The following is a 12,243-nucleotide window of genomic DNA, read 5'->3' as shown; positions in this document are numbered from 1 at the left end:
GGAGTCAATTATAGTTAAAGAAGTTAATAATAACGTTAAATATTAAAGTAGTATTGCGTAGTGATAAAGGGGTTAGCTTTTCTGTTTCACATCATCAATGTCAGGGGCTCAATCCCAGCCAGGGCTCTATCTGTGCACAGTTTGCATGTTCTCCAGATGTCTATATGGGTCTACATATGTAGTAGGGCTCCTTATACACATTATGCCACACAGAAATGTGCCACACAGTTCATAGCACGCAGGAGCTCTGGCAGCATGAGTAAACCTGTTGCATAGCATTCTGCACTGCTGCACATACACACCTCCTGACATTAGCAGAAAAAGTCCATACAATATGTGTGGCATACAGTATGCCATAGCATACGGAAATATGTGCACACCTAAGCGCTGGAGACAGTAGATGGAATCTCCAGAGCAGTTACACTTCCAAGAGTCATGACGCAGCCACATCCTTAAAGAAACTCCGCCTGATGAGCAGACAGCCATATCTGCTAGCAAAGTTAATAAGCAGCCACAAGCATTGTAAAAAAGTAAAAAGATTCCTCTATATTGAAACAAGTAATCATACAGATGTCAACAAATATAGGGGCAGATGTATTAACCTGGAGACTGCATAGGAAGTGATAAACCAGGGATGAGTGCAAGGTGATAAACGCACCAGCCAGTCAGCTCCTAACTGTCAATTTGCATATTGGAGCTGATTGGCTGGTGCATTTATCACCTTGCACTTATCACTGGTTTATTACTTTCTTATGCCTTCTCCAGGTTAATACATCTGCCCCAGTGTCTTAAGCCACAAATGTGCAGGCTATTATTAGTTATCGCCGCATTTGATTTGCCTGCCCATCTGATGTCAGTCCCTGCAGTAAGTATATGGGCAGCCGACTTCATTCACAGACACATCGGGTGTATACACCTGCAAGCTGGCTCGAGATATATTGACAGATATATTGCCTAGTGTTTACCCAGCTTTAAACGTATTCATCGGCTATATTTCATTATAGTATTTGATATTTCCTATTGTGTTGCATATTCTTTATAACTGAAGTTAGTCTGGTGTAGTCAAAGGGATTTTTGTTTTCTTCAATATAGATATTTATGGTAACAATGGCAAAATAAGATCGCGTTGGTGCTGTCAAAACTATCTGTATCACTTTATCCAAAGTACATGTTTTTCATTTGATATATTTTTTTTATTTATTCAGTAAAATAATTAACTTAATTTGTAGGCTACAACACACATGACTTATACTTTAAAATGTAACTGCTTTTCTCCTTCAAATGGCTTCCAAATGAAGTGAAGGGAGAAGGTTTGGAACTTCTGATCATATTGAAATAGTTGATAAAAACCACCTAGTACCTACTGTATGTTTTACAATATACATTATGCATTTATAAAATATCAGAAGAACAAAGTCACAGATGATGAGTCTTTCTTTCAGGTATATGCAAAGAACCTGGTGAATGCAGATCGCTGTGCACTGTTTCAGGTAGATCACAAAAATAAAGAGTTATATTCTGATCTTTTTGACATCGGTGAAGAAGATGAAGGAAAGCCAGTTTTCAGGAAGACCAAAGAAATCCGGTAAAAAATATAATGCCTATGCGATCACAATTCGCATTCTAGTCATAATAAACATACCACAAGATGTGAATGGTTATGTGCATGTTTTGTCTGTTCCTATCGGGTTGGGGCTGATATCCTGGTGTTAGGGATGCCAGTGGACAGAATACCAACCGCACATCCCAATGGTTAGAATCCCGGAAGGGGTCGGGTATGCTAACCCTTCCCCCTACCCCCCTAACGCTCCCTTACCGCAGCCTAAACCTAACCCTCCACCCGCAGCCTAACACTCTCCCCCCCCCCCCCCCCCCCCACACACACACACACACACCTTCACGCAGCCTAAACTGAATGTGGTTTTTCCAAATTACGGGGGGTCCGCACACATCTCTAAGTAACATTTCTAACCGTGATCAACTTTCATTGTTAACTGTAAACTTTACCTAGATCTCCTTTTTAAAGGCAATTTTTTTCATTTTTTTTATTTTTGTTTTTATCGGATGCAGTAGAGGAATATTTTTTCTACTGCGCATGCACTCCGATTGTTAGCGTATAGAGTTGCAGTACTAATTCAGATGCACGGTGTCTGAAACATATTAGAAATGCATTTCTGGGTAGTGACAGTACTGTGGGTTATCCGGTGGATAAAGATGGTGTGTGTTATGGAAATGACACCGGCGTGTCGCTGAAAGCAATTGTGTACAAGCCAAGGATGCTTCATCACTCACATGGGCGACTACACTCATACAGAGAATCTGCACCAAGCATAGGACTGGTGCAAGTTGTCATGGTGCGAACAAGGGCTGCGTTTAAAGTAGTGATGAGCGGATTCGTTTTTACTCGGTTTTACTCGGTTCTCAAAACGGCATCTTATTGGCTATCCAAAACACGTGACATCCGTGAGCCAATAAGATGCCGTTTTGAGAACCGAGTAAAACCGAATTCGCTCATCACTAGTTTAAAGGCGCACCAAGCGGTATTTCAGTGCCGAAAGATGCTCAAAGAGTGCATCTCAGTCCTCACACATTTGGATGCACATACGTACACCAAGGTAGGGCTTTGCAACAGCATTAGCATGAAGTCGCAGATATGACTGTTGCTGCGTTCGACTCAGGGTCGGGCCCATAGTCTTCTGTATGCTGGATGTAAAAGTAAATTCACCAAAGCTGCTTTTCTTGTCATCTTAACCTGCTAATAAACCTATATTGCTGGATGGTTCTATGCATGCGTTACACATTTTTGTTTGTGTCTGTGTTTTTCAGTTCCTGTGTAATTTAAAGTTTAATGATTCTTTTTATAGCTACAGGAAAACCAGACAAGCCAGTAAGATTATATATCTATTTTTCACTTTTTAAATACAGATTTTCTATTGAAAAGGGTATAGCTGGTCAGGTTGCAAGAACAGGTGAAGTTCTTAACATTCCTGATGCCTATGCAGATCCACGCTTTAATAGGTAATGAAATATTTATTTGTCTATTTTGATTCTGTTTGAAATAGTTATCTACAGTTTATGCTGAACTATTGTTTTTGGGATATACCACCTAGTGTAATGTAAATATAGAGTACCTGGAAACCACTCCCTGCCAGGACGATCCATCTCAGTGTACCAATTATTATTTATTTATTACTAGCTGAATACCCATGCTTCACTACGGAATTTCAAGTATAATCACAAAGATTTTATTGTATGAGAATCTGTAGTCTCTGTGTTTTATTTTCTGGACAACGGGCTTATACCTAAAGTTAACTAGTTAGTTTATCACAGAAGATCAGCAATTGGACTTAAAACAGGACGCGCTCCGCCCACCGATGCCAATCTTTGTCAGGCCGTATCTCCGGGCGGGCTTTCCCCAGATTGATGCTGTCAAAAGGCTGTTGCTGAGGAGAATAATCTGCCTCCTTTTCTGCCCCTTCCCACCGTTGATGCTGTCCTGCTCTGCCCGCTGTATGTATTAATATGTAAGGTTTGCAGGGGTAGGCTGACTCTATTCCAAAGGGCCCTAGGTCTCCTTGCTTAGCTTCTCGCTCTACTTAGGACTCCTCCTTTGAGGGAAAAAAGGTAAAGATTGTCGCACTGGGTCACTGGGAGAGCTGTCAGTACCCTTTACACAGCAGATAAGCAGTTGATGACTATCAACCTTTAATGCATTTAAGCGACAAAATATCTATCTCTCCTTTCCTCCTATTGCTTTCTGAGAGGTTCAGCAATGTTTAGTTCAAGTGACAGGTTAACCTCTGATAATTGAGACACTATCTTCTCCTGACTGGAAATAGGTTGGTGTATATATATTAGTGATGTGCACCGGACATTTTTCGGGTTTTGGTTTTGGATTCGGTTCCGCGGCCGTGTTTTGGATTCGGACGCGTTTTGGCAAAACCTCACCGGAAATTTTTTGTCGGATTCGGGTGTGTTTTGGATTCGGGTGTTTTTTACAAAAAAAAACTAAAAAACAGCTTAAATCATAGAATTTGGGGGTCATTTTGATCCCATAGTATTATTAACCTCAATAACCAGAATTTCCACTCATTTCCAGTCTATTCTGAACACCTCACACCTCATAATATTATTTTTAGTCCTAAAATTTGCACCGAGGTCGCTGGATGGCTAAGCTAAGCGACACAAGTGGCCGACACAAACACGTGGCCCATCTAGGAGTGGCACTGCAGTGTCAGGCAGGATGGCACTTCAAAAAAATAGTCCCCAAACAGCACATGATGCAAAGAAAAAGAGGCGCACCAAGGTCACTGTGTGACTAAGCTAAGCGACACAAGTGGCCGACACAAACACCTGGCCCATCTAGGAGTGGCACTGCAGTGTCAGGCAGGATGGCACTTCAAAACAAATTGTCCCCAAACAGCACATGATGCAAAGAAAAATTAAAGAAAAAAGAGGTGCAAGATGGAATTGTCCTTGGGCCCTCCCACCCTCCCTTATGTTGTATAAACAGGACATGCACACTTTAACGAACCCATCATTTCAGCGACAGGGTCTGCCACACGAGTGTGACTGAAATGACTGGTTGGTTTGGGCCCCCAACCAAAAAAAGAAGCAATCAATTTCTCCTTGCACAAACTGGCTCTACAGAGGCAAGATGTCCACCTCATCATCATCCTCCGATTCCTCACCCCTTTCACTGTGTACATCCCCCTCCTCACAGATTATTAATTCGTCCCCACTGGAATCCACCATCTCAGGTCCCTGTGTACTTTGTGGAGGCAATTGCTGCTGGTGAATGTCTCCACGGAGGAATTGATTATAATTCATTTTGATGAACATCATCTTCTCCACATTTTCTGGAAGTTACCTCGTACGCCTATTGCTGACAAGGTGAGCGGCGGCACTAAACACTCTTTCGGAGTACACACTGGAGGGAGGGCAATTTAGGTAGAATAAAGCCAGTTTGTGCAAGGGCCTCCAAATTGCCTCTTTTTCCTGCCAGTATACGTACGGACTGTCTGACGTGCCTACTTGGATGCGGTCACTCATATAATCCTCCACCATTCTTTCAATGGTGAGAGAATCATATGCAGTGACAGTAGACGACATGTCAGTAATCGTTGGCAGGTCCTTCAGTCCGGACCAGATGTCAGCACTCGCTCCAGACTGCCCTGCATCACCGCCAGCGGGTGGGCTCGGAATTCTTAGCCTTTTCCTCGCACCCCCAGTTGCGGGAGAATGTGAAGGAGGAGATGTTGACGGGTCACGTTCCGCTTGACTTGACAATTTTCTCACCAGCAGGTCTTTGAACCTCTGCAGACTTGTGTCTGCTGGAAAGAGAGATACAACGTAGGTTTTAAATCTAGGATCAAGCACGGTGGCCAAAATGTAGTGCTCTGATTTCAACAGATTGACCACCCGTGAATCCTGGTTAAGCGAATAAAGGGCTCCATCCACAAGTCCCACATGCCTAGCGGAATCGCTCTGTTTTAGCTCCTCCTTCAATGTCTCCAGCTTCTTCTGCAAAAGCCTGATGAGGGGAATGACCTGACTCAGGCTGGCAGTGTCTGAACTGACTTCACGTGTGGCAAGTTCAAAGGGTTGCAGAACCTTGCACAACATTGAAATCATTCTCCACTGCGCTTGAGTCAGGTGCATTCCCCCTCCTTTGCCTATATCGTGGGCAGATGTATAGGCTTGAATGGCCTTTTGCTGCTCCTCCATCCTCTGAAGCATATAGAGGGTTGAATTCCACCTCATTACCACCTCTTGCTTCAGATGATGGCAGGGCAGGTTCAGTAATGTTTGGTGGTGCTCCAGTCTTCTGTACGCGGTGGCTGAATGCCGAAAGTGGCAAGCAATTCTTCGGGCCACCGACAGCATCTCTTGCACGCCCCTGTCGTTTTTTAAATAATTCTGCACCACCAAATTCAATGTATGTGCAAAACATGGAACGTGCTGGAATTTGCCCAGATGTAATGCACGCACAATATTGCTGGCATTGTCCGATGTCACAAATCCCCAGGAGAGTCCAATTGGGGTAAGCCATTCTGCGATGATCTTCCTCAGTTTCCGTAAGAGGTTGTCAGCTGTGTGCCTCTTCTGGAAAGCGGTGATCAAAGTGTAGCCTGCCTAGGAACGAGTTAGCATTTGCGAGATGCTGCTACTGGTGCCGCTGCTGCTGTTCTTGCTGCGGGAGGCAATACATCTACCCAGTGGGCTTTCACAGTCATATAGTCCTGAATCTGCCCTGCTCCACTTGTCCACATGTCCGTGGTTAAGTGGACATTGGGTACAACTGCATTTTTTAGGACACTGGTGAGTCTTTTTCTGACGTCTGTGTACATTTTCGGTATCGCCTGCCTAGAGAAATGGAACCTAGATGGTATTTGGTACCGGGGACACAGTACCTCAATCAAGTCTCTAGTTGCCTCTGAATTAACGGTGGATACCGGAACCACGTTTCTCACCGCCCAGGCTGCCAAGGCCTGAGTTATCTGCTTTGCAGCAGGATGACTGCTGTGATATTTCATCTTCCTCGCAAAGGACTGTTGGACAGTCAATTGCTTACTGGAAGTAGTACAAGTGGTCTTCCGACTTCCCCTCTGGGATGACGATCGACTCCCAGCAGCTACAACAGCAGCGCCAGCAGCAGTAGGCGTTACACTCAAGGATGCATCGGAGGAGTGGCCTTCCGTGCCGTACTGCTATATATACTGGTCACTGTGTCCGCAAACTGCACAACTGAAATGCACCACAGGTATAGAATCTAGATGGATAGTATACTTAATGACGACACAGAGGTAGGTACAGCAGTGGCCTACTGTACCGTAATTCTATATATTATATACTGGTGGTCATTGGTCAGCAAAACTCTGCACTGTACTCCTCCTATATAATATTATACTGGTGGTCCCCAGTCCCCACAATAAAGCAGCACACTGAGCACAGATATGGAGTGTTTTTCAGGCAGACAACGTATACTGGTGGTCACTGTCAGCAAAACTCTGCACTGTACTCCTGCTATATAATACAGCTGCTCACCAGTCCCCACAATAAAGCAGTGTGAGCACAGATATATGCAGCACACTGAGCACAGATATGGAGCGTTTTTTTCAGGCAGAGAACGGATAACTGGTGGTCACTGATCAGCAAAAGTCTGCACTGTACTCCTCCTATAGTATACAGCTGCTCCCCAGCCCTCCCCACAATTAAGCAATAGTGCACAATCAAGTTCAACAATAACGGAGAGGACGCCAGCCACGTCCTCTCCCTAACATTTCCAATGCACGATTGAAAATGGCGTCGACGCGCGGCTGCTTATATAGAATCCGAATCTCGCGAGAATCCGACAGCGGGATGATGACGTTCGGGCGCGCTCTGGTTAACCGAGCCATACGGGAGAATCCGAGTATGGCTCGGACCCGTGTAAAAAGGGTGAAGTTCGGGGGGGTTCGGTTTCCGAGAAACCGAACCCGCTCATCACTAATATATATATAATTTGTTTTATTTTTATTTATTCTCTCCTGCAGGGTCCACAGTATTGGGATAGGAGGTAGGTCAGCGGAAAGCTTTCGGCCTCCCAGAATGCAATGGCCCAATCTCCTGTATCCCTGCCTCCTGGCTCAGGCAAATCAATTTTTTGATAGATACTTGGGGTAGGGGACTGCGCTAGTCCCTCTTTGTTCTAAAGTAGCAGCAGGGAGAAAATTAGGGGTTTCCACTCCCCTTATCTATGAATACTTGGAAAATAGAGAAGGATTCACCGCGCTCACTATAAACAAAGTCTAGGCATATATTCTTTGTAAATAAGTGTGTTTATTCTAAATGATTTTAGTAAAAATTATATAAATATATAAAATAAAATAATCCTAATACCGGTATACAAGACAAACATGTACACTGACAATACGAAACAGTATACGAAAGACAGATATGCGTCAGCGTTTTACTCTGTCTAAAATTGTATTGTGCCCTTGTCCCAAGGTACACTGTTTGTATGTCACTGTTCTTTTTTGTACCGTGATTGCACTAAATGCTCTTTTAAGGTCTATATAAATAAACTTCTGACTGCAAAAGGTCCTTATGAAGAAGTGAATGTTCTTCTGGTGAAGGGAACACAAGCTAACATGTGTAAGTTCTCCGTGGGATGATGGTCAGATTTATCTTTCCCCACTGACCTGAAACGTGTTTCCCATACTGGGGGCTTGCGCCTCACTAGTCCAGAGGATGTGGGTGTCTGCCGGTAGACTGGTCCGGTGTAAGTAGCGGCGGTAGGCTTGCAGGCTTCTCCGATCCGTTGCTCCACAATCAATTGTGGATTGTATGATTGGAGACTGGAGATATTCAATTTGGTCTAGAGTTAAACTATATTCTGGAGTCAGAAGCAGACTCTAAGAAAGTGAAGTTTCCTTCTACTTACAAGTCTAAACCTAATTTTCCAGCTTTTCGGTCCTTTCGGACCCAAGGAAAAGCGAAAGGAAAGGGTTACGGCAAACAGTCCAAATAAGATAAGTCTGGAAAGACTAAAAAGCATTGGGCTACCAGAAGGCCTGCTTCCAAACCGGAAGATAAGCCATTAGCCTGATGGCACGGGGCTCCACCTGGGGGACCCCAGGGTGGGAGGCCGACTTCTTCTATTTACAAAGACCTGGCAGCAGTCCACCACAGATGCCTGGGTGCAAGAAGCAGTGTCTCATGGTTATACGTTTGCCTTCAAGAAACACCCTGCATGTAACCATAGCACCGTCCCATCAGTGCTATCTCAGATTGCTATCCTCCGGCAACCTTTTCAGTTTCAGATCCTACCATTTGGACTGGCTACAGCTCCAAGAGTGTTCACCAAGATTATGGTCGTGATTGCGGCTTATCTCTGTCATCAGGGGATAAGAATTTTCCCATACCTGGACGAACTGTAAATCCTGGCTCATTCCCAGGGAACGCTCCAGGGCCATCTGCAATTGACAAAAGCCTGTTTACAAAGTCATGGCTGGCTCATAAATCTTGAGAAGTCATCCCTGGTTCCGTCACAATGAATGACGCACCTGGGGGCTGTATTGGATTCCAGGCTTCAGAGAGTTTTTCTACTGTACCTCTGAACAAAATAGCCACAATACAGACAAGGATTCAGGAGCTACTACACAGTTGAAGAGTATCCATTCATGCAGCAATGCGAGGTGAGTATGGTGTCAACGTTCGACATGGTGGCATATACTCAATTCCACTTGAGGCCCCTTCAACATGTGATTCTTTCCAGATGGATTGGTTTACATCAGACGATAAAAACTCTGGTCCTGGATGATAAAGACTATGGTCCTTCCTCTGGAAGTATGGCGGGCGTTAGCCTGGTGGCTACAGACATCCCATCTATACAAAGGGCGACCCTTTTGGATCTCAGAGTGGTAGATTCTGACAAGGGATGCCAGTCTTCAGGGCTTAGGAGCAGTGTCAGGTAAGTTTTTTTGCTTCCAGGGGCAGTGGACCAAGGAAGAAAGTTGGCTGCAAATAAATATATTGGAACTTCAGGCCATATGTATGGCACTTACTCAGGCAAAGGACATACTTTAAGAAAAAAGGGTGCAGATTCGCTCGAACAGTGCAACAGCAGTAGTGTACCTCAATCATCCGGGAGGAACTCTCAGCCAAAAGACAAGAAAAGGATGTAAGCTGCACGTTAAGGTGAGCAGAAGTCAATCATCCGGCCTTGTCCGCAGTGTTCGTTCCAGGAGTCCTTAAATGGGAAGTGGATTTTCTCAGTCGACACACCATTCATGCAAACGAATGGGCTTTACACCCAGAGGTTTTCCAGATTCTGGTAAAGAAGTGGGGGCTGCCGGAGATAGACCTCATGGTTTCTCGTCAGAACAACAAAGTTCCCGCATACGGATCAAGGACAAAGGATACCAAAGCGACCTTCATGTGAGATGGGACTTTCTTCTGGCCTATGTGTTTCCACTAATCGCCCTGTTGCCCACGGTGATGTGAAAAGTCAAACAGGAAAATGGCGCCTTGATACTAATAGCTCCGGCTTGGCCCAGAAGACATTGGAGGCCGTCGGTGGATGCGCCATTTCTACTCCTTCAACGTCCAGATCTACTGTCTCAGGGTCCTTGTTATTACAAGCACCTCGATTGGCTGTCTTTGATGGTGTGGCTCTTGAGACTTCCATCCTGAAAGTAAAAGGATTTTCACAACAGGTAATTCAAACAATGCTTAGAGCAAGGAAACCATCCTGTGCACGCATGTATTACTGAATATGACTTGCTTATATTCAATGTTGCAATGCTAGGAAGCTTGACCCTAGGTCTTTCAGAGTTTCCAGAGTTCTAGCATTCCTTCAGGCAGGAATGGATAAAGGTCTACGGGTGGCTTCCTTGAGAGTTCAGGTGTCAGCATTAACGGTATGGTTTCAAAAGAAAATGCTAACCTGCAGGATGTTCAAACTTTTTTCCAAGGAATGCTTCACATCCAACCTCCTGTTGTTCCTCCTACAGCAAATTGGGACCTAAATTTAGTCCTAAAGGAGCTTTAAGTTGCCCCATTTGAACCACTAAGTCAAGTGGATTTTAAATAGTTGACAGCTAAGGTTCTCTTTTCTACTGGCTATTGCTTCAGCTAGAAGAGTGTCAGATTTAGGGGCGTTATTATGTTGCCCTCCTTTTCTGATTTTTCATCCAGATAGAGCAGATGGCGCCCATGTTCGGTACATGCCCTAAAAGATAGCCCACCTCACTCATACCCTACTGGAGTATTCAGTTTTCCCATTTCCTGCACAGTTTTTGAAACACACGGGTGCACTGTGACTTTTAAATCATTATATATATATATATATATATAAAATCTAGAGAGAAAGAGATTGTATGTATGTATGTGTGTGTGTGTGTGTGTGTGTGTGTGTGTGGTATCACTTGTTTCCTGAGGGCGGCCATTTAGCCGAAACATGTTGAAATAAACAAGGCTTTTTCACCGCATCTGACAGTCTCCCGAGTGCCGCCGTCCATCATTGCAGCAGTTCATCCGGCACTCGGCACCATAAGCATAGACAACTTCCCGGGTGCCTCACCTCCCCCTGGACTGGGGTATAACATATTTATGCAGGATGGTTGGCATTCCAGTTGAAAAAAAGACGGCAATACCATAGAGTTTCAAGCCGACGTTTCAGGGCCCATGCACCATTTTATAAAAACTTTATCAAGATATACTGTACAAAGATGTGTGTATGTGTGTGTATATATATATTTATACAAACAAATATAGAAAACCACAGCACTCGCCACCCCAGAAGCGGGGTGCAATGTCTGCACTCACCACTCATATGGTGAGTGCTGAACTCTGTGTGTGTGTGTGTGTGTGTGTGTGTTATACATACATACATACATACATACATACATACATACACAATAAAAACGGAGTGCGCTTTAACAATATAAATGGTTGATAATTATCACTTCCAAATTCAAAGGAGGGACTTCTCTTGAGTTCTTTCCCTTTATGGTATTCCTGATTGGGGCCTGAAGAAAAACCCTCTCACCAGAAAGAAATCACCCGACAAGAAATTCACAGTTTAGTAAATGAATTCTTTATAAAATATTTAATCCATGATCAAACAATTTGACATTATAAAACATCATAAAACAATGTTACAATTATTTAGTACACACATCAGAGATGCTTAAGATGTTATACTGATGGTCCTCCTCACCTTAACGGTGTGAGCTCTTGGAGGAATGGTCACAGCAAAAGGGATAGTGTACAATAATGGATAAACCCTACGCTTTTCATCCTGTCGGACTTCTTCAGGGGTAAATTTGTCTGGGTGAAAAATGAGGATAACTTAGGGAATGGAGAGGATATGAAAATAATTCTGTTAAGGGAAATATGGCCTAATATAGTTACCTACCTAAAAATAGTGTGTACGACTCCACTACATATGTCTATATTTGGAATATCAGTAATTTGCAGTAATTTGTTAGGAATCCCTTATGTCACAGATGGAATTGAACCTAATTAAAAAATATTCTATTAAGTGCTTAATACACAGATGATACATTGGGCCCTTAATTCATATGGGGCCAAAATTTAAAAGACCGGATTAATTAATACTGACCCAAACATTCGCCTTAAAGCGATATGACGGTTGACATATTGGAAAGGGAACCGTGAAGAATAATAAACACTGTTTCTCACCTATAATAGGCAAAGAACAAAAATATTCCTACATCTTGGAACATATATATATAT

At 43.7% G+C, this 12,243-nt stretch overlaps 1 protein-coding gene across 2 annotated transcripts in view; it reads left to right on the top strand.

The window, feature by feature from the left end:
* PDE10A (phosphodiesterase 10A) overlaps positions 1–12,243 on the top strand; it is a 490,921-nt gene that overhangs the window by 376,969 nt on the left and 101,709 nt on the right. For both annotated transcript variants that reach the window (XM_063917548.1, XM_063917547.1), the window contains exons 11-12: positions 1,443–1,585; positions 2,926–3,018. In XM_063917548.1, coding sequence (XP_063773618.1) covers positions 1,443–1,585; positions 2,926–3,018 — 236 coding nt within the window. The remainder of the gene's footprint in view (positions 1–1,442; positions 1,586–2,925; positions 3,019–12,243) is intronic.

The sequence above is a fragment of the Pseudophryne corroboree genome, chromosome 4, assembly GCF_028390025.1.
Source record: "Pseudophryne corroboree isolate aPseCor3 chromosome 4, aPseCor3.hap2, whole genome shotgun sequence".
In the NCBI taxonomy this organism is placed as follows: Eukaryota; Metazoa; Chordata; class Amphibia; order Anura; family Myobatrachidae; genus Pseudophryne; species Pseudophryne corroboree.
The sequence above is the reverse complement of the archived record's forward strand: the minus strand, read 5'-3'. Positions and strand labels throughout refer to the sequence as shown.